At 40.1% G+C, this 25479-nt stretch overlaps 2 protein-coding genes across 2 annotated transcripts in view; one reads left to right on the top strand and one right to left on the bottom strand.

Annotated features, from left to right (window-relative positions):
* Nucleotides 1-25479, bottom strand: part of MAN1A2 (mannosidase alpha class 1A member 2) — a 68888-nt gene that overhangs the window by 34876 nt on the left and 8533 nt on the right. The window contains exons 2-3 of the mRNA XM_083351875.1: nt 9680-9935; nt 6322-6418 (exon numbers count right to left, since the gene is read on the bottom strand). Coding sequence (XP_083208001.1) covers nt 6322-6418; nt 9680-9935 — 353 coding nt within the window. The remainder of the gene's footprint in view (nt 1-6321; nt 6419-9679; nt 9936-25479) is intronic.
* On the top strand, nt 752-2590 carry LOC310633443 (signal peptide peptidase-like 2B; the record flags this gene model as incomplete). The annotated part of the gene is made up of 1 exon (XM_083351148.1): nt 752-2590. The coding sequence occupies one exon, from the start codon at nt 752-754 to the stop codon at nt 2588-2590; it is 1839 nt and encodes a 612-aa protein (XP_083207274.1).

The raw sequence follows: 25479 nt of genomic DNA on the forward strand, positions 1-25479 counted from the left end.
TTGTCATATTTTTCCAGTCTATTTTGATAAATGCATTATCAACACTGGCCACCATCCTGTGAAGCTCATAAGACAGGCTTCAAAAGAATTCTGATTATTCATGAACAAGCTGTTTGCTAACATGTTGCCAGTTCTTCCCCAAGCTGCAAGCATTGCAAAGTAAAAAACATTTCACTATTTACTAGTCATGGAGAAAATTCCTTGTGAAACTCATCGATCTTATTATCTACTGCATGTCTTTGAAGACATGAAGGATATGCACTCTAATATAATCCTTCATGCTTCTTTAAACAACATTGAGACATCATACAAGAAATATTTGACATCACATTTGATAGCCTTTGAGGACACTCATTACACTGAAATATTCACCTTACAGTTGCTTCACAAAGATAACCGAATTAAGCAGCAGCCAAATCCCACTGCCACTTTGTAATTCTGCTTCTATATTTCATATGTAATAATCTCATTGAGCTTGTCTTTACAAAAGGCAGGGACAAATATCTATGAAAAAGGATGAAGACTGCAATGCAGCAGACAAAATGGGATAACTGTATCCATGGTAAGAAAAGTGGGCTTATTATGTAACAAACAAGGTTGGGGGTTATAGCCATGGTGAGAAGATAAATGTTACCAGGAAAGAGCTTATCATGTAGCAAGCTTAGGGACCTGGGCTTTCTACTGAAGACCAATAAGAGCCCAACCTCTTCTAAAAGAGGAGAACAACGCCCAGTTACTGTGTGTACCAAAGATGAAGATAAATGATAGAACATCAAAGAGAATGATGCTGCTCTTCATCAGACTGTTCCTTATTTTGATTCCATCTGTGCTAGCTCAGAACCCTGGAGTCTTCCACATCAGGCCAGAAAAAGGAGGTGATTACTGTTTCCTTTTCCCTTCTCAATGGATAAAATCATATCAGGGAGACAACAAGAAACACTGGTTTGACCCTGAGTCATTTACTCAGAACTTCACCTATTCAGCCATGTGTTGCTTGCCTTCGTTCTTTGGGGAAGACGACAATGATGGTGGTGGATTTAGTACAAGAATTGCATCTATCAGACAGGGAAACTGCAATCTCTTTCAGAATGCAAGAGTCCGTCAGATTAATAGCACGGAGGGGCTTCTGTTTCTTGGTGGAGACGCTCCATATCCAATGAAAAGCTTGAGATCTGGACACAATTGGGGCCACTGTGAAGAGATTACTCTCCCGGGATTTATGCTCAGTGATGTGGATATTCTTTATTTAGTATTCAAAAATCTGATTAGAAATTTGTTATACAAAACTGGGATCATCTACTTGATGGCAATGGGCATAGTCGCCATAGGAAGCTACTGGGCAGGAAGCACGGAGAAGAAAAAACAAGACAATATAAAAAATCAGGGCCAAACACAAGATTTTGATGAGATAACAATTGATACCAATATCTGCTTCACATGTACCTGTATGGTAATGGGCACCTTCATGCTTCTTTTTCTCTACTGCTTCTATGATTATATGATGCATGCAATGAATGGCATTTTCTGTATCTATGCATCTTTTAGCCTATACTGGTGTTTGACTCCATTTGTGAACAAACTCCCGTTTGGAGAACATTTAGTCCGTTTTCCGTATTTCCATAAAGATCTAGAAATCAGAGCACTGCTTCTAGCAATGATGTGTTTGTCTGTCAATGCAACCTGGATTATTTTCCGAAATGAAAACTGGTGGAGCTGGGTTTTGCAAGATGTTTTAGGAATTTCAATTGGCATTTACCTTCTGAGAACAGTTCACATGCCTACCTTAAAGAACTGCAGCTTGTTTCTGTTCACTCATTTGTTTTATGATATATTTTGCCTGTTAGTCACACCTTTTCTAACCAAAACAGGTAGAGACATTACAGATATGACGATTTTTGGGTCATCTAACTCAGAAGAGATCCCTTTTCTGTTGAAAGTACCAATATTATCATCAACATCCTTTCTGGATAATGCTTCATTTACTGCTATAGGCCTTGGGGATGTTGTACTTCCTGGTTTCTTGGTAGCCTATTGCCACAGATTTGATGTTCAAGTTGAGTCTCCAGGGATCTATTTCCTAGCTTCTATTCTGGCATACAGCTATGGTCTTTTGGTGACTTTTGTGGTAGCAACATTCCTACAGGCAAGTCAGTCAACTCTTCTATATTTAGTGCCTTGTATACTTATCACTACACTGACTGTTGCTGCTTTTCGCAAAGAAATAGTACTGTTTTGGACAGGTATAGGCTCTGAAAATGAGATTATTCAATCTTCTTCACAAAAAATCAACAAACATTCAATTACACTGAAAAAGTCAGAGGAACAGCTCCATGGACTAAAAGAGGAAAAAGATATTATTACCGTCACATTCGACCTAGAAGAGCTTAATTGTGACAATATATTCACAAAGCAATTATTAGAGCAAAAGAAACACACAGAGAAGATGTACTGCACATTAAGCCATGCATCACTTCTCAATCAACATCTGGAGTACCAAGAGCTGATTGGAGATGCCGAGCAGCAATGTCTGATTGGAAAAAACAATCTCCCACCTATACAAATTTGCAACAATCTGGATGATTCAGATTGATCAAATGCAAGTCCATTAAACTTCCTTTGGGGCAGAAATAATTACATTGTCATTTTTATTGTGAAAATCAGTAATTCTGAATCACTACACATCTACTGAAGCCACTACCAGTATCACTAACATGACCAAGAAACAGAGCCTGAGAGAAATCCATGGCTAAAGGGCCCAGCTACACAGATACCTGGGATAACAACAAGGTTGACTGTTATTATTTGGAGTTATCAGGAACAAAAACAATGTTTGATTCCCCCCCCCCCCGAAGCAACAATTATACTTGGCTTCTGAGTGACATGCCAGGGCCAAACTCCAAGACAAAATGTAAACTGCATTTAACTTATGTTTGAATTTAAAACTGATTGTAGCTAATATTATCCAGTCATATATTTAATAATTTTTGTCTTGTCTCTGGAAGTCAAGATTGCATGTGCATCTAAGCTTTCAATCAGATACTACTGTAAAATCTGTTCTCTATTCATGATGTGGTGATCGCTATACTCTGCATGAGTAGAAACTACACAAAGAGGTGCAAGTTGTATCTTATCTTCAGCTAAAAGATTCCTATTAAGGCTATTTCCACATATAATACTATGGTCAAGTTTTACTCCATCTGTAAATACAGGCAGCAGAGTACCTGTCAGTTTGACACTGAAACATGCTAAGTTACTGTTAATATTAACAGAGGGAAAAGGACACAAAAAATTTGTTAAATTTAGTTACTTAAAGACTGTCACAGTCATCTGACAAGATTTAATTATAGCTTTTAAACCTTCCTGTATTTGAACTGCAGTGTAAATCAGTACACTACTAGTTATTTTACGGAAGAATACATTTTGTAGAATTAAATGGAATTTAAGAATATCTCAATGAAAAATAAAACAGAAACACTTTTGTACCATACATAAGCTAGAATAGAGATTGAGGAATCACCATTCTGCACGCTGGTTGTAACATGCAGTGCCTCTGTACCTAGAACTACCTTTCTAGTGGTTTTTTTTTTAAAAACATTTTCAACATAATGAAGATCCCTTATCTTAATCTCAAATATACTGCATATTTGGACCTGCTTGTAAATATATACAGTACTCTTTCTCTTTATTCTAAATTTAATTCTGTCAATAATTTGTAGAACACTAGGTATTTTTAATGAAAACTGAAAACCAAAAATGTTATCGAAGAATTTATGTTGCTCAACCCACATTGCTGCAGAAATACTTACAAAACTTTACACAGCGCTAACTAACTGTTACAACATGTCATACTATTGACATCTGTTTATAAATGGAGAACTTGGTTCTCCCTTCTCTTGACAACTTTGGTGACACTTTATAATAATTCAGACTTCAACCCAAATAGTTGTTTAATCCTATTATCCTTTTGGCATAGCCTAGCTTTTTATATTTATATATTTATTAAACTTTTTGGTGCCACAAGTTAAAATTCCTGTCTTTACACCAGCTGTCTGAGAAAATAATTTTTTATTTTTCCTTCAGCATCCCAATTATTAATCAGTTTGACAGCTTGTTCTGCTATTTATTCAAATATTTATAAATTATCTCTTCACCCAAAACAGCTGAAAGCAATGAACAAACTCATAACACAATTTAAAATTAAACAGAACAAATAAACTTTAAAGCAACCAGGGCAAAGTCATTTAAAATCCGTCAAAATCAAAATTTACAAAAACGTATGTAAAATAGATTTTACTGCCAATGTAAAAAATACCAAAGATGAGTTAAAACTTATTACTTTAGAAAGGGGATTCCAAAGGCAAGATGCTAGCTTAAATAAAATTTTGCTTATATCTCCATCAATGTAACCTTTTAGCATTCAATCCTTCTAAAGCAGATTTTAAGAAATAACAAGGTTAATGACAAGTTTCACACATCTTGACCTTTAACCAGTTAGCTTGTTTAAACACATATAAACTGGGCCTAAAAGCAAACTCAAAGCCATTTTTTAAAATTCAAGGGTAATTCACAAAGCTGTAAAATTCACAAAACTTGCCTGCATCAAAACCCAATCTAACTATTGCATTTAGTACTAGCAACACTTTTCAAATATTCTCCAAGAGGGCTCTACACTAAGTTGCAATTATCTAGATTGATGGCTGAGGATAAGTAATAATGTGCAGATTCTAACCAAGGCTCATCTTTTCATCTCAGCCACCAAAGTGCTAAAATATCCACAATGGTTCTTGCAAGATTTTTTTCTTCACCTGAATGGAAACCTGATCTAAACATTTGGGTCAAATCCTGAAAATTAAGACATCGCTGACTACAGAGAGCTGTCTGATGATTCTACTAGCTATGCCAAGATAAATAGTTCACAGAAATTAAGTTACAAAGTGTACCTTTCCCTGCAAATATCACTGAGTCAACTTGCTGGCGATAACTTTTCTGCTCTTTCTATTACTCTGGTAAGCAAGATAGCTCTGGAAACTCTCCTTTTTCAAGCATTTTGTGATAAATTGTAGGGAAAAAGTGTTATTGTTTTAAAAATGGTTCCACCTCACCCAACCTTCCAGACTTTTCTAGAAGGACCCATCATCCATATGAGAGGTCACACAAAGCCCATATAATGAGTAAATCAAAAACAAGGCAAACTATCTTTTTGGAGATGTATTTCCAACTATTAGCATCAGGTTGCAACTTTTGTTCTGCTATCACTTAAACTTAGAAAGAAATATTTAACTTCTCAGTTGTACCTCTGCTTTTATCTTGGGTCAACCTTCTTATATCTAAAATTTATTTTAATGACTTCAACAAGTTATATAGATGTCATAAAAACTCTCTCTTAGAACTGCTACTTAAGATGTTCTTAGGGCTTCTGATTAATTTTATATTCAACAACTCTTCTTGAATATTCTAAAATAACACTTTAGCTAAATTTGCATTATTGCATACCCAATTCATGAGGAATTAGTTAAGCTGTAGACAGTTTAAAAGTAGATTTACTTCTGCTCTGTAACTCATCTTGTGTTAAGGTCCTCATCCTCATGCTACCATTTGCTTTAGTCTGTGACTATAAATAGAATTTGATTAATTAAAGTCACATCCACACACTTATATAAATGATTATAGAAATTCACTAATTGAGGGGTCCTTGGTGCACTCTGAGTTTGCTTTCTTGCAGACGTTTCATTACCCTACCAGTAACTAGGTAACATCATCAGTACTAGTGCTAGAAAATCACTAATTTTCTGCTGTACTAATATAAATTTTATAATAAAAGGACATCTTAATATCTTTTGCAGGTAGTCCTTGACTTACAACCACAACTGAACCAACATTTCTGTTGCTAAGTGAGACATTTGTTAAGTGAATTGTGCCCATTCTATCCTATCTTGTCACAGTGGTTAAGTGAATCAGTGCAGCTGTTAAATTACTGATCCAGTTGTTAAGCAAATCTGGCTTTCTCATTGACTATGCTTTGTCAGAAGGTTACATCTTTCTCTTCCTATATTCCCCACAACAACCCTGTGAGGTGAATTGGGCTGAGAGTGACTGGCCTAAGATCACCCAGCTGGCTTTCATGGCTAAGGTGGAACTTGAACTCATGGTCTCCCGCTTTCTAGCCTGGCCCCTTAACTACTAGGCCAAACCGGTTCTTAATGTTATTTCTATTCCGTTTTGTCCCTTCTGCTGGTCCATCACATAGTAAAATACATTATTGATGATACACTAATATTAAGAAGAAAATGTAATGTAGAATTTTCAATATAAATAACCTACCAAATATGTTTGTGGAATGTCCTTTCCTAGCAATAGGTTTCAGTTCATTATGCCCCCATCCATACTGCCGATAATTATCCCAGGCATGTTTCATCATCTACAAAAAAATAAAAAAATAAAATACAAATGTTAGCATGTAGCATGTCGCTATTACGTGTCAATGTTTTAACAAAAAGCATTTTTACACATCCATCTTATATGCACCCATCTTCTATTAATCCTTGAAATCCACTGATTCCTTTCACTTTATATTTTTCTCATTGTTGGCTATGTTTATGTCTGTTTCTTATCTTCGCATGGTATCTAGAGTTGCTTTGGTGATTGTGGTGGCTAATAAATTAATTCAATGAACTAAACCCAAAACACAGCTTAAAAATCTGAAAACAGGAAATGGTAATGTATTTCAAATTTTAATAGTTTAGATCTAATCCAGGTTTTCTGCCTGGAAGGACTCCTAGCTAATAAATGCAGATGCTCCCTACTGAACAGGAACATGGCAATAGTCAACACTATCAATATATTCATAATGATTATAATGTACAGGTGAAACTCAAAAAATTAGAATATCGTGCAAAAGTTCATTTATTTCAATAATGCAACTTAAAAGGGGAAACTAATATATGAGATACTCATTACATGCAAAGCAAGATAGTTCAAGCCGTGATTTGTCATAATTGTGACGATTATGGCGTACAGCTCATGAAAACCCCAAATCCACAATCTCAGAAAATTAGAATATTGTGAAAAGGTGCAATATTCTAGGCTCAAAGTGTCCCACTCTAATCAGCTAATTAAGCCATAACACCTGCAAAGGGTTCCTGAGCCTTTAAATGGTCTCTGTCTGGTTCAGTAGGAATCACAATCATGGGGAAGACTGCTGACCTGACAGTTGTGCAGGAAACCATCATTGACACCTTCCATAAGGAGGAAAAGCCTCAAAAGGTAATTGCAAAAGAAGTTGGACGTTCCCAAAGTGCTGTATCAAAGCACATTAATAGAAAGTTATGTGGAAGGGAAAAGTGTGGAAGAAAAAGGTGCATAAGCAGCAGGGATGACCGCAGCCTGGAGAGGATTGTCAGGAAAAGGCCATTCCAAAGTGTTGGGGACTTTCACAAGGAGTAGACTGAAGCTGGAGTCAGTGCATCAAGAGCCACCACACACAGACGGATCCTGGACATGGGCTTCAAATGTCGTATTCCTCTTGTCAAACCACTCCTGAACAACAAACAACGTCAGAAGCGTCTTACCTGGGCTAAAGAAAAATAGACCTGGTCTGTTGCTCAGTGGTCCAAAGTCCTCTTTTCTGATGAGAGCAACTTTTGCATCTCATTTGGAAACCAAGGACCCAGAGTCTGGAGGAAGAATGGAGAGGCACACACTGCAAGATGCTTGAAGTCCAGTGTGAAGTTTCCACAGTCTGTGTTGATTTGGGGAGCCATGTCATCTGCTGGTGTTGGTCCACCGTGCTTCATTAAGTCCAGGGTCAACGCAGCTGTCTACCAGGAGATGTTGGAGCACTTCATGCTTCCTTCCGCAGACGAGCTTTATGGGGATGTTGACTTCATTTTCCAGCAGGATGTGGCACCTGCCCACACTGCCAAAAGCACTAAAACCTGGTTCAATGACCGTGGGATTACTGTGCTTGATTGGCCAGCAAACTCGCCTGACCTGAACCCCATAGAGAATCTATGGGGCATTGCCAAGAGAAAGATGAGAGACATGAGACCGAACAATGCAGAAGAGCTGAAGGCCGCTACTGAAACATCCTGGTCTTCCATAACACCTCAGCAGTGCCACAGGCTGATAGCTTCCATGCCACGCTGCACTGAGGCAGTAATTGCTGCAAAAGGCAGTAATTGCTCCAAACCAAGTACTGAGTACATATGCACGCTTATACTTTTCAGAGGTCCAATATTGTTCTATGTATTGATTTCATGTAATATTCTAATTTTCTGAGATTGTGGATTTGGGGTTTTCATGAGCTGTACGCCATAATCATCACAATTATGACAAATCACGGCTTGAACTATCTTGCTTTGCATGTAATGAGTCTATCTCACATATTAGTTTCCCCTTTTAAGTTGCATTACTGAAATAAATGAACTTTTGCACGATATTCTATTTTTTTGAGTTTCACCTATATATGTATAACACACATACATGTGTGTGTGTGTGTGTGTGTATACATAGGTATTATTCATAATGTCATCCATATTCACAAAGCTGTATGAGTTGTTTTGTCTCTTGGTTGCATGGCATCATTCCAGAAGTGGTCACAAATTTTTTCAGTGGCCAAATTGTCTTCTAGTATTGCTCCCACTTTTGGAATTGCACTATGTGGCTGCAGGACAAACCATTCCATTTTGGTGACTTAACATGGTTTGCACAGTGCTGCAGAACTTTCTGCAGCACTGTGTAACCTTATGAAGCCAGCAAAATGGAGTGGTTTGTCTTGTGCTCACCATTTTATTCCTGCCCACAAGTAGGTGGGGGAAAAACAGTGGCCATTTCCAGGGCACCACCATGTGGCCTAAGGACGTGTGGTCTGGCCTTTCTTCTACAACATTCAGTCCAGAGATCGTCACAGTGTGGAATGCGTGATGGGTGTGGAGATCAAGGCCAAGAACTGTGAGGTCCTGGTGGGGCGGGATGGGGGGGGAGAGGCAGTGTGAGAAAGAGGCGGGGGAGGGGGGGTTGTAAGGGCGAATAACTATAGGGCTGTTGCAGCAACCATAACTTTGAAACGGGGTAGTATGTACAGGGGGGGGGGCTTGAACTGCCATTAAGTGACCAGTTGTATCTTGAGGACTATCTGTATTCACAATCTCCTCCCTACATTTCTTCAGAATATTCTTCTGAATATTGTACACTTCAAAGTGCACAATGACTGGGCAATATTCTCTCTGATGATTGTAAGAAACTTTGGCATCTATCTTATGAAAGCATATCTTAAGTACAGGTATGATTGATTACATTTAACCTATATAACAGAAGATAATCTATACAAACTGCAGCCAAAAAATGCTGTCAATAAACTGCAGAGAACCTGTTCAGGCAGTCACCAGGAAGTAAGACTAACTTGAAACTACTGCACCACAAATGCCCTACACAAACATTATATTTATTTCAAATCATTGACATTCTGAGTTGCATGTTCACTGCTGAGTCATGTATTAAGTAGGAGGCTATATAAATTAATTAAATAAATAAATTGCAAAACTGGTAGCATTTAGATAGCAAAAATTCCAAAAGCCCTAGCATTTAGCCTCACTTACAGTAAGGTCTCCAAGAGCTTTATAGAAATGCTTCTCACATCAATAAAGATAAGGAGGTAACAACCATTGGCATAACTCATTACCTCTTTAATTTTATCCCTTTTTTCTTGTATATCTGGATCCACTGGATCTCCACTGTTTATTCCTACAAGATTTGGCACAGGGACTGGTGGCAGAGGATTGCTACTTTTTCTTTTCAAATTTTTTACAATGTTGTTTTTCTCAGTCTGAATTTCTGCTTGGATCTCATCTCTTGACTTCTTCAGTTTCTCTTTCGCTTCCTCTAGTGCTTTTTCATGATCTGCACGAATTTTATTTCTCAAACGTTCTTCTTCTTCCCTAAATATAAAAACAATAATAACGCTACTTTTTAAAAATAATTCAAATTTTGTTTTCGTTTTTTTGAAAAATGTTGTGAACAAAACATTATTAAATTCAGAATTTAGTCTTTTATTTAATCCAAGAATCTACTAAATATCCCAAGCATAAATGAAGAGAAGTTGCCAGGTAACTATTAATCTATTGGTATTAGAGGATTTAAAGAAATTACATCAAAAAAATATATGAAAAATTTGCCAGTAAAATTTTTTTTATTTAAAATCTTTTTTAATATAATCCAAGAATTTCATTTCATTTTCATAACTAGCAATAGATTGTGTAAACTACCCTATATGGTGGCATACATCACATTAGATAAAAACACTTGAAAGAACTTCCAATCTTGTGTTTGGTGCCTATGATCTGTTATACATAGGAAGGCAAAGTAAAAATATGAGTCTGATGTAAGATCTGATTCCCCTGTTAACATCATTGTTCTGTTGTTTTTGCTCTTTGTCAGTAATCAGTTCAGTTGGGCAGTTTATCTGTATACAAATACAGGTCTGCTACCTACTACCTGAGTAAGTACAGTTCCATTGTGCGGTACGTACTGTAGCTTATTAATGCATTTGAGTGGTTTGAGCAGTGAGCTGTATAGGTGACAACCAGTGGCGTTCTGTGCTTCTATTTTCGTAGTCTCTCTTTTACTAGGATCTCCCTAGCAAACAGTTGGCTTTGCCGATTTGTTTACAAATCTCATTTTGTACAGTTTAATCTCCTGACACTTGGCTTAATTTCAGCTATCAAACAGGATAGAACGAATTCAGTTGTAATGTACAGTCTGACTACACATGATATATTTGCTAATGTGTTCTGAATGAAATCTATAGGTATGTAGGTATTAATGATGACTGTTAGATTTTCTGTATCATGTGCTTATGTGTGCATTGTGTATGTTTACCGTGGCATCAAGAAAATAGACTTGTAGATAGGTTAAGGTTGAAATTGATGGTAAGATGCAAGTTGTTGATGTAATTATGGAATTTGAAGAGATACTGAATTAAACTAAATACTTTATTTGGCCAAGTGTGATTAGACACACGTGTACATGCAAAGCAAATCAACAACAGCAACAACAATAATAATAATAAAATCTCAAAAACTTATTATCTACAATGTCATGATCAAGTTTCCAAAATCATACATTGAAATCTTTGCCAGAAGCTTGGGTTCGAATGCAGAAAAAATACTGGGAACATCAAATTGACAAAGTTCTTGAAAATGAACAGGTCAAGGTGGGACTTTCGAATCCAAACAAAGAGACATCTGGCCCAAAACATGCCTGACATCAGTATTGTGAAAAAGAATAAAGTCTGGTTCACTGATTTTGCAATACCAGGTGATGCATGAATTGAAGAAAAACAGCTAGAAAAAATAACAAAATACTGCAATCGATTATGGTGTAAGAAATCGAGCCCTTGGAGCAATACCCAAAGGGTTACCTAGATACATGGAAAATTTGAACTTATCAGACCTGAATATTCTGACTTTGCAAAAAAACACCTTACTCAGAACTGCGTATATACTCAGACACTACCTTAACAACTCTTAGGTCCTTGGTTAGGGCTTAAACTGTTAAGTTTTTACCAGTCCCAGACTGTGAATTGAATTGAAGATTAAATCTTAATTATTATTTTTAATAATAATAATCAGGGCTTTTTTTCTCATAGAACGCTCAAAACGGAGTTCCGGCACCTTTTTTGGATTGAACCTTGTAGAGTAGGCAAGGCGGGTTGTATGACATGTGTGAGTTCCATCACCTTTTCTTTTACAAAAAAAGCACTGATGATAATAATAATAATAATTTATTGAATTGAAAAGAAAGAACTGGAAAAGATAACAAAATACAGAGACCTACAAATAGCAACAGAATGACTGTGGCAAAAGCAAGCAAGGGTAGTACCAATAATAACAGGTGCCTTGGGTGCAATCCCAAAACAATTGGAGCACCACTTGAACACCATTGGTATTGACAAATTCACCATCAGTCAATTGCAGAAGGCGGCTTTACTCAGAACACCTGTGACATCTGTAACATCATCAAACATCCGTATCTGCCTTTCCCAAGTCCTTGATAAGGACTCAATAAGTAGACAAAAATGCCACTCAGTCTGAAGATCTGACTATGTGATGATCAATAATAATGCAATAATAATAGTAATAATAATAATACTACCAATAAAAGGGGAAGTAAAGAAGATAATGAGAAGGATAAATAATACTATAGCCACACTACTTGCCCCTGTGTTTGTTTCAGCATAGAATGCTTTAAAGTACTGTCCCGAGGGAAGGAGTTGAAACAGTTTATGTCCAGGATTTGAAAGGTCTACAGATATCTTCTCAGCTCTCCTTCTGACCTGCACAATATACAGGTCTTTTATGGAAGGCAGGTAGTTGCAGTTGTTATTTCTGCAGTTTTAATTATCCATTGGAATCTGTACCTGTCCTGTACCAGTTATGAAAGTACAAATAACAGACTCAATAATTCCTCTGTAAAATTGTATCAACATGGATGTCATCAATGAACCTCAAATAAAGGAAGAGTTTCAACTAAAAAAAATATGAGAAAATGTTCAAAATCACCAATGAAAATGTTTGCATATTATGAAGTCACGCATAAGCCATTCCCATGACTGCACCACAGATTTGCAAGTATATGCAAACTAATGGTGAATTAGTTATGGATAAATACAAAGTCATATAGTCTGGTAGCAAGGTATGCAGTGTTGATACAGAGTGATTATGTTCATGTTGGCTTGATGTACATGTTGTGGGGGACACTGGTACATTTTTTCCATGTATTATCAAATTTCATGGATCCTGTACTTAAGACTTGTGAACTCAAACTCTTGTATGTTAAGACTTGTGGACTTAACTTTAAGACTTGTGGACTCCAACTCCCAGAATTCCTCAGCCAGCCATGCTGGCTGAGGAATTCTGGGGTTTGAAGTCCACGTCTTAAAAGTTGCCAGGGTTGGATACCCCTGCCCTATACCACCAGCACTCCCAGCTGCATACAAAACATCACAGACTTCCTAAGAATACTGAACTCTATTGGCAGTCTCCCTAACACCACAATTTCAGTCATCATGGATGTTGAGGCACTATATGCTAACATGTCCTATTTTAAACAAAATGGATCCTGAACTCCTTCATGATGTCTTTAATATAAATTTTCAACCTTGGGATTGAGAAATATTTTATTCTTTATTTTGACTGTGAAGTCTTGTCCATTGGGTGTGTAAGGAGATATCAGTACACTAATTGTGCCATATACAACAGGATATGGTGTTTAGCATCTATTATTTAGAAAATGATTTTAGCAACTGAATATAAAATGTGTAGTTTATTATGAAATAGTCTTTTAACTATCAGATTATATGAACTGTTTTATCCCCAAACTGTCAGACATGCCTGAGTCCGGTCCCTTAGGAAAGAAAGACCCTCGACTCCAAAAAAGGAGGGGGAGACACACAGGAAAATACAGAGTTAATTAGCTGGTCATTAAGGCTTATCTGGGTATTGTTCATGAAACTTTTTTAGCAGTTTGGATGCTTTAATGTATTTGTAATCCACCCATTCAATTTCAGAGGGAGGGAAGTCCTTCCACGCCACTAAATATTGGGTTTTTCCTCAATACATGCTATAGTCCAATATGTCCTTAACCTCAAAATGTTGCTCCCTTTCAATCATGGGAGATGGCTGTGATTTTGAGCGAAGGGAAAGGAAGACATGATCTCTGGTTTTAGGAAGCTGCAGTGGAATAACAGATGCACAAATCTAAGTTTTTGATCATTTGAGTTCAACAGTCACTGGTTTCATAATCCTTCTTATGGGGAAAGGGCCAACATACTTTGGACCCAGTTTCTTGGAAGGTTGTCCAGATTGTAAGTACTTGGTAGATAAATAGACTTTATCCCCAACTTTAAAGTCTTTTGGTTTTGCAGCCTTTTGTCTGCTTGTTTTTTATATGCTTCCCTTGCCTCCTCCAGTGTTTTCCTTACTACTGGCCAGGTATTTTGTAATTGGGTTATCCACTCCTTTAAAGAGGCAGTCAATGGGATGGCCTGGGGCAAATCAGGGATAGACACAAAATCCTGCCCTGTAACCCACTTTAAAGGGTGAAACCAGTGCTATTGTGCACTGAGTTGTTGTAGGCAATCTCAGTGAAAGGATGCCTGCCCATTGTCCTGTTGATAATAAATGTAACTCTTGAAGTACTGCTCCAGGATCCCATTTGTATGTTCAGAGCCTTCATTCGTTTCCAGATGATGTAAGGAGGTAAGTGGTCCTCAAAGGTTTTAAGAATTCTTGCCAAAACTGCGAAGTGAACTGGACTCCACGATCTGAGATTATTCTGTCTAGGGCTCCGTGCAGTCTATAGACATACTATATGAACAACTTGGCTAAGGTGCAAGTGGATGGGATTTTTTTGACAAGGCACAAAAGTACTTGTTCAGAAAATAAATTTGTTATCATTCAAATCACGCTATTTCCTGAACTCTCAGGCAGCTCCACTATGAAGTTCTTTGAAGTCTTTCCATGTGGCTTTAGGTTCAGCCACTGGTTGAAGAGCCCTGGTGTCTTTCCTTGCTGCCTTTTGGTAGAGGCACAGGTAGAGCAGCTAGCTATGTAGTGACAGCCACCAAAATTGGCACTTAACCAAGTGCAGGAGTTTGACAAAACCAAATGTCCCGCAACTTCTGAGTCATTGCTTTTCTGAGAAACCAACTTTCAGGGATGTACAATTTGGCTCCTACCCAAACTAAACCATATTGCATCATGCATTCATCTTTATGGGCTTGGAACTACTTATCCTCCTCCAGTGCTGCTTTCAGGGCATCCCGTAAGTCCTTGGCTACCTGGGTTTTAATTTAGCTTGCACTCTGATGGTGACTGGAGCTGCCAGTTGCCAGGAAGGGATAACCAGTCTAATTATCTCTGGTTTTGAACTGTTATATTGCAGTAGTCTGGATAGGACATCTGCTAGGAAGTTCTTTCCCCCAGAAGATATCACAGCATGAAATTGAATCAGTTAAAGTATTGAGCCCAACGGACTTGCTTGGGTGACAATCTTGGGAGAGGGGGTGTCTTTAGAGCTTCTAAAGTCTTATGGTGAGTCCATACCACAAAAAGGATTGTTCCCCCCCCTTTTCAAGAAATGTCTCCAAGATGCCCAGCGCACTGCATATGCTTCCTTTTCCCAACCGTCCACCTACATTCAGTTTCAGTAAGCTTTTTGGAAGTACAGGCACATGTATGCAAGACCCCGCTTGTTTTTCTGCAAGAGCACTGCCCCCACCGTGACATCACTAGCATTTGCTTGAATCACAAAGGGGGCATTGTGATCTGGGTGTTTCAGTACTGGTTCTGCTTCTCAAATGCTACTAGGCATTCCATTGTCCATTTCAGCAGCTGGCTACGTTTTGGGCTTCCCCTCACCCTTCTGTCTTTAGTAGTGGTGATGGGTATGGTTATCTGGGCAAACGATGGGATGAATTGGTGGTAAAAGTTGACAAGCCCCAGGAAGCTCTGTAGTTGCTTCTGGGTGCGGAGAGGAGTCCACTCCAGTACTGCCCGCACTTTCTCGAGGTCCATTTCTATTCCTTCGTGGGTGATGCAGTACCCTAAATAGTCAATTTTACTTTGGTGGAATTCACATTTGGAGTTTGGCATACAACTGGGCTGCTGTAAGTCATTTTGAGCACAACCTTGACTAATTTTATATGTTCTGGCATTGTCTCAATATAGATTAAAATGTCAAACAAATAGACTAAACTCCTTTGTATAGGTGCTTATGTAGGACTTCATTTATCAGCTGCATAAATAAAGTGGGGGCAACCTGCAATCTGAAGGGGAGTACTCAGAATTGGAAAAACCTTAAGGGGTAAAACGCCATTTTCCACTTGTCGCCTTCCTTGATTCTAACCCACATGTCCAGTTTAGGAAAAATCCTCCCTTTGCCAAGCACATTAGCATATTTTCCACTTGTCACCTTCCTTGATTCTAACCCACATGTCCAGTTTAGGAAAAATCCTCCCCTTGGCCAAGCACATTAGCATATCCTTCATCAGAGGCAACAAATAGGCGTTTTTAATGCAAACAATGTTTAGCCCACAATAGTCCACACACAGACAATGACCCATCCTTCTTTTCCCTGAACAGGACTGGAGCAGCCATCCTTGGTCTGGCAGTTGTATGAAGCTGCACTTCAGGTTTTATCTATGAACACTCACAGTCCCCCTAAATCTCTAGAGGTCATTGAGTGTAGTTTACGTTTGGGCAACTTATTCCCCAGCAGTATCTCTATGGAGCAGCCAGTTGGCCTGTGGGGTGGAAACACGTCTGAGCCCTTTTCACTAAAAACATCCCATAGGTCCCAATATTCTTTAGGGATCTGAGGATCGCCTTTGGGGTGCTCCATTGCAGCTCCTATCTTCCTTCTCAGTTTTGCCCACAGCAGCTTAGGGATAGGGACCTCAAGATTCTTTTCCAGTTCCCTTTTGAGACTGGCCCACTGAATCTTCCACTTCAGCAGCCATGCCAAACATAGCAAGAGGGGTCTCTCCATGCTGGGTGCTACAATAAAGTCTATATATGTGCCCCTATCCTCATTTCTATAGGCTCAGCGATGAGCACTGGTGGCCTCTGCCCGCTACCGAGCCATCCAGCTGGAAAAAAAGCCATGGGCATTTTAAGTTGCTTGAGTCTTAAACCTAATTTCTCAATTAGGGCAGGGTTGACCAGGCATCTGGTGCAACCCGAATCCAGGAGAGCCACTAGGTTCCCCTTCCACTTTGAGGATGGAACCACCAGTTCTATGGGTATGGTTACTGTGATGACTGGGCAAGGCATCATTATCATCTGGGACAAACAGAATTCTCTTTTGGAGAATGGGGGTAAACTCATTGACTTTCACTCTCAGAATCTCTGAAGAGGCTTTGCCAGATTCTTGGTGGGTCCCGGGGGTGTCTTCTGGGCAGGGTGTGTAGCTCAGCATTCAGCAGCTCAGTGCCCTTCCTTCCTGCACTCAAATCAGCCAATAGAGTGCGAGCTCTGTGCGGTGGCTTCAGGGCTTCTTTTTTCCCCGGGAGTGATTTTTGCTACTCATAGCTGGGATGATGTCAGGAACAGGCCAGGTCAATTTCCACCTCCTCCGCTAGGATGTACCAGCCATGAAAGGTGTGTGTGGGGGGGAGAAACCTACCTGGAAATGCAGGTGTGGTTGATGTCATCATTCAGCTTATCCTGGAAACATCTGGTTAGGATGTCTTACAGCCACCAGGCCAGGTCACAAAATTCTTGGGTGTATTCAGCTACGCTCTGTCACCCCTGACTTATGGTCTTGATCCGGTCTCTTGTGGTTGGCTAGGGGTTCTTCAAATCACTTCCAGAATGCTGCCATGAAACAATCAAAAGCTTCACAGCTCCTAGGCATTGTCATTATGGAGAGTGACATCCACTCCACTCTGGTCCCCTCCAATGCCATGGCCACACATCATACTTTGGTCAGTTTGATCGCTATCTCCAGACAATACTCTTGCATGTAGGTCCAGATTTGAACCTGGAAGAACACCAGTCATTTGGGATCTCTGTTGAACTTCACACCAAAGGTCGGTGTCTTGCGACCCCTCTGCCTTGCTGGCACGTCTCCATCTGGCAGTACGGGCTGGACCGCTGGGCCTGTGGGTGGTTGTGGAGCTGGGATGGCTGCTGATACTGTGGGAACAGATGCCCCTGTGGCCACGGTGGTAGGTGCAGCTGTATCATTTCCCACAGGGGCTGGTGCCAGTTGGGTGGCGGCTATGCTCCTTGAACTAGGTCTTCACCCACTTTGAGGTTGCTGAAAGCCCCCCGCAGAAACCTTATGGCTTGTTTCAGCATCCAGTCCTGTCAATCCAGTTCCTCTGTGGTCATTTCTTCCTGCAGCTCCACTCGCGGCTTCGTCCTGTGACTGCCGAGGCTCCCATGGGTGAAAAACACCACCATGGGCTTTTCTTCAAATTCTTCTTTCTCCCTGCTCTGAGACCACCAGGATTTCAGTTGGTCGTTACAGGCTTCCACCTCTCCCAGGCATTTGTCCAATCCTGCGGGGGGTTTCAATGATGTTTCCACCCAGGCTTCGATCTCCTCCTGGTCACTTCCTTGAGCTGACATTCTGTGCATGGTTCCCACAGTAGAGGTGTTTCTCCAGGTTGACCATGACTGCAATTCTAGCCTAATGTCAGGCCTGTCCCAGTTTGGACCCTTAGGAAAGAAAGACCTACGACTCCATTAGGGTGAAGTGATACCTTCTTTTATTAAAGAATACTGGCTACAATAAAGTCAGGCTAGAACTGAATTTCCCGCATGAAAATGTTACAAGCTTTCCCTTCATCCCAGCCGTCCCTCCATGACCACTTCATCTGCAGCCAATGAAGAGCCGCATAGGTGTTTTGAGAAATGCTGAGATATTTGAGGTAGTCCACATTCCAATCTCAGGTTGCGTGCCCTTGAGCGCTGGCACAAACTAGTTGTATGCTTCCCTGGTCTTTGTCAGTTGTCATTCCCCCTTGCATTTCCCCATCACATCCCCATATATTTTTATTGCCCATTTGTTTTCCCCAGGCCCCCTCCTCCCTAGCCTTTGATGGCAGGATGCCAGCGAGGTGCCAAGCCAAAGATTTAGTGACTTCTCTTTCAAGATGGCTGGGAGATATAATGACTATACAAAACAGAAATATTTCAAATGTATTGACATTAAATCTCACTCTAAACACTTGAGAAACAAAACTTTGTATTTTTGGGAACATAACATTTTTAATGAAATTAAAAGACGCTTGCTCCTAGGGAGGAAAGCCATGGCAAATCTAGACAGCACACTAAAAAGCAGAGACATCACCCTGTCAACAAAAGTGCGTATAGTCAAGGCTATGGTCTTCCCAGTTGCAATGTATGGATGTGAAAGTTGGACCATAAGAAAGGCTGAGCGCCAAAGAATTGAGAATGAGGTGGCCCTCCCAGGGGGAGGGCCTTCTCTGTGGGGGCTCCGGCTTTATGGAATCAATTGCCGGTGGAGCTCCGGATGGCACCAGACCTTCGAACTTTCCGTCGGGGCCTGAAGACCCATCTGTTCGAATTAGCTGGTCTGGCCTGATGGGGGATTATGGGCTTTTAATTGTTTTTAATCTGTACTTCTGTTTTTAATTGGGCATGGATTTAATTCTTTTTAATTTTTGTATAGTGTTTTTTATGTATGCCCTGTGAACCGCCCTGAGTCCCACCAAGGAGAAGGGCGGTATATAAATCAAATAAACTAAACTAAACTAAACTAAATGGAGTCACTGAAGCAGTATGTGTGAGCTTAAAGGGACTCCAGAAGATGGTAGAAGAGGAGAAGGCCTGGAGGAACGTTGTCCATAGGGTCGGACACGACTTCGCAGCTAACAACAACAAACATTTTTAATATCAGAATGTGAGAGCTTTTTGTTCCAACTCTTCTGTGGGCTGCAGTGAAATACAGGGGAAAAACAGGGGAAAAACCCATTGACAATGAAAATGAAATTAGGCTTGGAGTTAAGGTTAGGGTTACAGTTACGGTTAGATCATATTGGAGTCTCTGCTGAAAAATGGTGTTATAATTAGATTCTTGGGGGTTCTCAAAGGAAGAAAAATGTGACAGCTTTTGTTTGGACTCTTCAATGAGCCACAATGAAATACACTTAAATTTTAATATTATTAAGAAATACAATTTTTAACAAATATAAAATGGCTTCCTAATCAGAAAGCAGTTTTTTATAAAGATATATTTTTGTATTTGATCAGCTTCAGTTTTTTATCTTGAAGTAATATTAAACTTATTTTTTGCAACTTTTTCACCAGTACAAAGCAATGGCCTTTGTCAACATTTTTCTGAAAAATATCAATACTATATACTCCTGTATCCAGGGTTACAGCTATATTTTAGTGTTCCTCATTATAAGATGAAATTTTTTTCACTGCAAAATCCCAATGTTTATTTATGTATTCAGTGTATCATTGCAATCTACACTGACCTCTGGCAGGTAACTTCAATAAAAGTAGTATATAGAGTGGGACAAAAAAAGTATTTAGTCAGCCACCAATTGTGCAAGTTCTCCCACTTAAAAAGATGAGAGAGGCCTGTAATTTTCATCATAGGTATACCTCAACTATGAGAGACAAAATGGGGGGAAAGAATCCAGGAAATCACATTGTAGGATTTCTAACAAATTTATTTGCAAATTATGGTGGAAAATAAATATTTGGTCAATAACAAAAGTTCATCTCAATACTTTGTTATATACCGTATCCTTTGTTGGCAATAACAGAGGTCAAACGTTTTCTGTAAGTCTTCACAAGGTTTGCACACACTGTTGCTGATATTTTGGCCCATTCCTCCATACAGATCTCTAGAGCAGTGATGTTTTGGGGCTGTCGCTGGGCAACACGGACTTTCAACTCCCTCCAAAGGTTTTCTATGGGGTTGAGATCTGGAGACTGGCTAGGCCCCTCCAGCACCTTGAAATACTTCTTACGAAGCCACTCCTTTGTTGCCCGGGTGGTGTGTTTGGGATCATTGTCATGCTGAAAGACCCAGCCACATTTCATCTTCAATGCCCTTGCTGATGGAAGGAGGTTTTCACTCAAAATCTCATGATACATGGCCCCATTCATTCTTTCCTTTAAACGGATCAGTCGTCCTGGTCCCTTTGCAGAAAAACAGCCCCAAAGCATGATGTTTCCACCCCCATGCTTCACAGTAGGTATGGTGTTCTTTGGATGCAACTCAGCATTCTTTCTCCTCCAAGCACGAGGAGTTGGGTTTTTACCAAAAAGTTCTACTTTGGTTTCATCTGACCATATGACATTCTCCCAATCCTGTTCTGGATCATCCAAATGCTCTCTAGCAAACTTTAGATGGGCCCGGACATGTACTGGCTTAAGCAGGGGGACACGTCTGGCACTGCAGGATTTGAGTCCCTGGCGGCGTAGTGTGTTACTGATGGTAGCCTTTGTTACTTTGGTCCCAGATCTCTGCAGGTCATTGACTAGGTCCCCCCGTGTGGTTCTGGGATTTTTGCTCACTGTTCTTGTGATCATTTTGACCCCACGGGGTGAGATCTTGCGTGGAGCTCTAGAACGAGGGAGATTATCAGTGGTCTTGTATGTCTTCCATTTTCTAATAATTGCTCCCAGTTGATTTCTTCACACCAAGCTGCTTGCCTATTACAAATTCAGTCTTCCCAGCATGGTGCAGGTCTACAATTTTGTTTCTGGTGTCCTTTGACAGCTCTTTGGTCTTGGCGATAGTGGAGTTTGGAGTGTGACTGTTTGAGGTTGTGGTGTCTTTTATACTGATAACAAGTTCAACCAGGTGCCATTCATACAGGTAATGAGTGGAGGACAGCCACTTAAAGAAGAAGTTACAGGTCTGTGAGAGCCAGAAATCTTGCTTGTTTGTAGGTGACCAAATACTTATTTTACCGAGGAATGTACGAATTAATTCATTAGAAATCCTACAATGTGATTTCCTGGATTCTTTCCCCCCATTTTGTCTCTCATAGTTGAGGTATACCTATGATGAAAATTACAGGCCTCTCTCATCTTTTTAAGTGGGAATTGCACAATTGGTGGCTGACTAAATACTTTTTTGTCCCACTGTAAAACCCATTCAATAATGGTAATGTCAGACAGGGGCAATTCTTTGTCATACAAATACTGTTCAGGGATGCTCAATTTCACCTCACTTTTACTAATCTGACTTCAATTAAGTGACTTTTAATTAAATAAATAGAAATTAGCTGGAAACTAGTCCCTATAAAACCCTGTTTTTTAACTGTCTCAGAATTGCAAGACTAGCAGTAACGTGTCTTATTGGAGAGCATGTACTAGATAGGTTAATTCTATATAAAGGCAGCAAAATATCTGTAAGTCGAGCTTATATGTTAAACCCAGCATTTTGAGCTACTCTTGAAATTTATTGATAACCAACAAAGTATGTGCAACACAGGGGTCATATTTCTACATCAACTTGCACTAACAAGTTGCAATATTTTGTACCAACCATAATTTCTAAGTGGTCTTCAAAGGAAGGCCCATGAAGCATGCACTGTAGTATTACAGCAATTAGATAATAATTGCTGAAAGTTGCCAAACCTTTCTGTTCCAAATAGAGCTGCAACTTGCCACAGCCTCTACCTGGCAACCAGCAGTAGTTATGTGTCCGGGAGAATCTTCAAGTTATGGATCAGTTCCTTTCAAGGACACGTAATTCCATTCAGAGTTACAACCAGAGCCACAGGGAAGCTTTCTGAAAGCAGCTCCATTTTGCTGTTTTGTCCCATCTAGGCACCAACATCTTCCAAATATGAAATCAACACCTGTCTAACAACTCCAGCTCAGTTTGGGGCAAAGATGTAAATCTAAATATCACTGATGTACTGATAAAGCATCAATCCAAAATTGATGATCTCCCCCAATGGTTTAATGGAGATATTAAAGAGAAAGGAGAGAAACATACCGTATTTTTCGGACCATAAGACGCACCGGACCATAAGACGCACCCAGTTTTTAGAGCAGGAAAACAAGAAAAAAAATTCTTTCTCCTTCTCTCTCTCTCCCTCTCTCTTTCTCTCCCTCCCTCTCCCATTGTCCCTTCCTTCCTTCCTTCCTTCCTTCCTTCCTTCCTTCCTTCCTTCCTTCCTTCCTTCCTTCCTTCCTCCCTGCATTAGAGCAGTACCCGCGGAGGCAGCCCTGCAGCCCGGCTTTCTCTTGCAGAAAGCAAGCTGAAACAGAGTGAGGGAGATTGCCAGAAATGCGAATCGGCCGATCTCGCGCTCCTGCAAACTCCCTCGCTCAGTTTCAGCTTCCCTTGCTACAAGAGAAAGCAAGCTGAAACGAGGCAGATTGCAGCAGCGCGAGATCAGCCGATTCGCATTCCTGGCAATCTCCTCACTCCGTTTCAGCCTGCTTTCTCTTGTAGCAAGGGAAGCTGAAACCGAGCGAGGGAGAGTACAGGAGCGTGAGATCGGCGTTTCTCAGCACGTGCCGATTCGTGCTCCACTTGCAGAGGTTGGGGCTGGCCATACGGATCACCTTCGGACCATAAGACGCACCCTCGTTTCCCCCCCCACATTTGGGGAAAAAAAGTGCATCTTATGGTCCGAAAAATACGGTACATCTCCCTCTTCCAGAAAACACCACCAGGTCAACCTCTTTTCTTCCAGTCTATTCAGATGTTAACTGCATTGTGCTTCTGATTTTCTATCCTCACCAATTAGCCAAATAATACACCACCGCTGATAGTAATAAATGCAGTTGAGGGATCTAAAAAGGATATACTTCCCTGCCTATTTGAGTCGCATCAAAGATCATCTAACACAGAGGTCCCCAACCTTTGGGGCACCAGGGACCGGTTCTGTGGAGAGAGGTTTTTCCGCAGACCGGAGTGTGTGTGCTTTTGTGTACTGCCTGCATCTTGCAGATGGGGCTTCACTTGTTTGTGCGGACCAGTTGCTGGCATGCCATGGCCCGGTACTGGTCCATGGACCAGTCATAAACATGATTTCAAAATGAAAGGGATCTAAATAATCTGCTTTCTTTTTAGCCCTTTGTAACTGGCAATTACTATTTTCAACAACCTTCCCTGAGAAAGAAGATGGGACACGACACAAATGTCCACTTTGAGGAGGGGAATATACCACCATTATCTTCAAGACACGGACATCATCCCTTTCCTCTAAGAAGCACATTACCTCACTGACCAAGCACATCACATTTATTCCAGCCACCCAAAGGAGACAGGAAAGTAAAAGATTTAACCCATGACTGAGGTCAGTGAGCTTTTTATTCACTTGACTGAAGTTTGCAGGCCAGAAGGAATCCTAAATAATACAGCAAGGTGTTGCCCAGGCATTGCTTCAAATATGGGAAGGATCAAGATTCAAACATAGGTAGTTACTATCGGAAAAGTAACCAGGAAATATTGTGTAAACTGTTAGGCATATGGTGTTAGCCTACAATGTTGGGTTGAAAATATATTAACCATGATGTTGTTATGTCTTTAAGAAGTTAATTGGCCAATGGATGTATAAGTGTTCTCATGGCCATAAGAGGGAGCTAGTAACGTAGCTTTTCTCTCTCTCTCTGAATTCACTGCTCTCTACTATTACTGTTTTTGCTCTGCTGTTGGTTTACTACTGTTGTAAACCTGAACTGTGTATTGACCTCTGGACCGGTAAGAAGACTTTGTAGTTTGGATTACTCCTTGGACTGTTGCTATTGTTTATGACCTGGACTGTTTATTTTTGACTGTGCATTTTTGTTCTTACACCACCTCAAAAGTAAACTATTTTTTGCTTTTACAACTCAGTGTACTCTTGTGGTTTCTGTGTGACTCTTGCTGCTCTCAGTACCCTTCCTTGTCTGTGCAACTCTTTGGTAGCACAAGGAGACCTCTGCACAACAAATTCCTTAACATAAACATTCAGATCAGCAGAACAGATAACAGAACAGAGTTCAAAGGGACCTTGAAGGTCTTCTAATCCAACCTTTGCTCAAGCAGGAGACCTTATACCATTCCAGACAAGTGGCTGTCCAGTCTTTTCTTAAAAGCCTCCAGTGATGGAACACCCACAACTTCTAAAGGCCTCCATTGGTTTATTTTTCTCATTGTCAGAAAATTTCTCCTTAGTTCTAGGTTGTTTATCTCCTTGATTAATTTCTATCCATTGTTTCTTGTTTTGTGTTCTGTCTTGGAAAATAGATTAACCTCTTCTTTATGGCAGTCCCTCAAATATTGGAGCACTGCTATCATGTCACCCATACTCCTTCTTTTCACTAAACTAGACAAACCCAATTCCTGCAACTGTTCAAGTTTTAGCCTCCAGCCTCTAATCATCTTTGTTGCTCTTTTCTGCACTTTTTCCAGAGTCTCTACATCTCTACAAGATCTTACTAAGGCTTTATAAAGCAGTACTAATACTTCATGTGATCTGAGCACTGCCCTTTGACATAGGAGACTGGGTTTTAAATCCCAGCTGGTACCCACCTAACCTGAAGGGGCAAAGACCACCTTATGCTTCATCTGCTTACCTCAGACATGAGAGTGACATGAACTAAAAGAGTCGTGCTGGCTTAGACATCACTTGGATTAAAACAGGATATGTGCTAGAAGTTGGGGAAGCAGGACAATTCAACAATAAGTGGCTACTGGACAGGAAGCCTGGAATTGATTGAATGCTACTATAAAGGCAGAGGTAATGAGAGGTGAAACTTATGAGGGAGCTGTGGACAAACAGAAGACCTGCATCCACATAGTGAAGAGGAAGCTGCTATTACACTTGAGATAGATCAACTAGACATTACATCTTGGACTCTGAAGAAAAACTGGATATGCAGCCAACATCTGAAGCTGGAACATCATTGCCACCCCCTCCATTTACAAAGCACAGCAACTGCTATGAGACATAAAATCATAAATAAACTAGCTACCCTCTTGAGACCA

The sequence above is a fragment of the Vipera ursinii genome, assembly GCF_947247035.1.
Source record: "Vipera ursinii genome assembly, chromosome: 2".
Taxonomy (NCBI): domain Eukaryota; kingdom Metazoa; phylum Chordata; class Lepidosauria; order Squamata; family Viperidae; genus Vipera; species Vipera ursinii.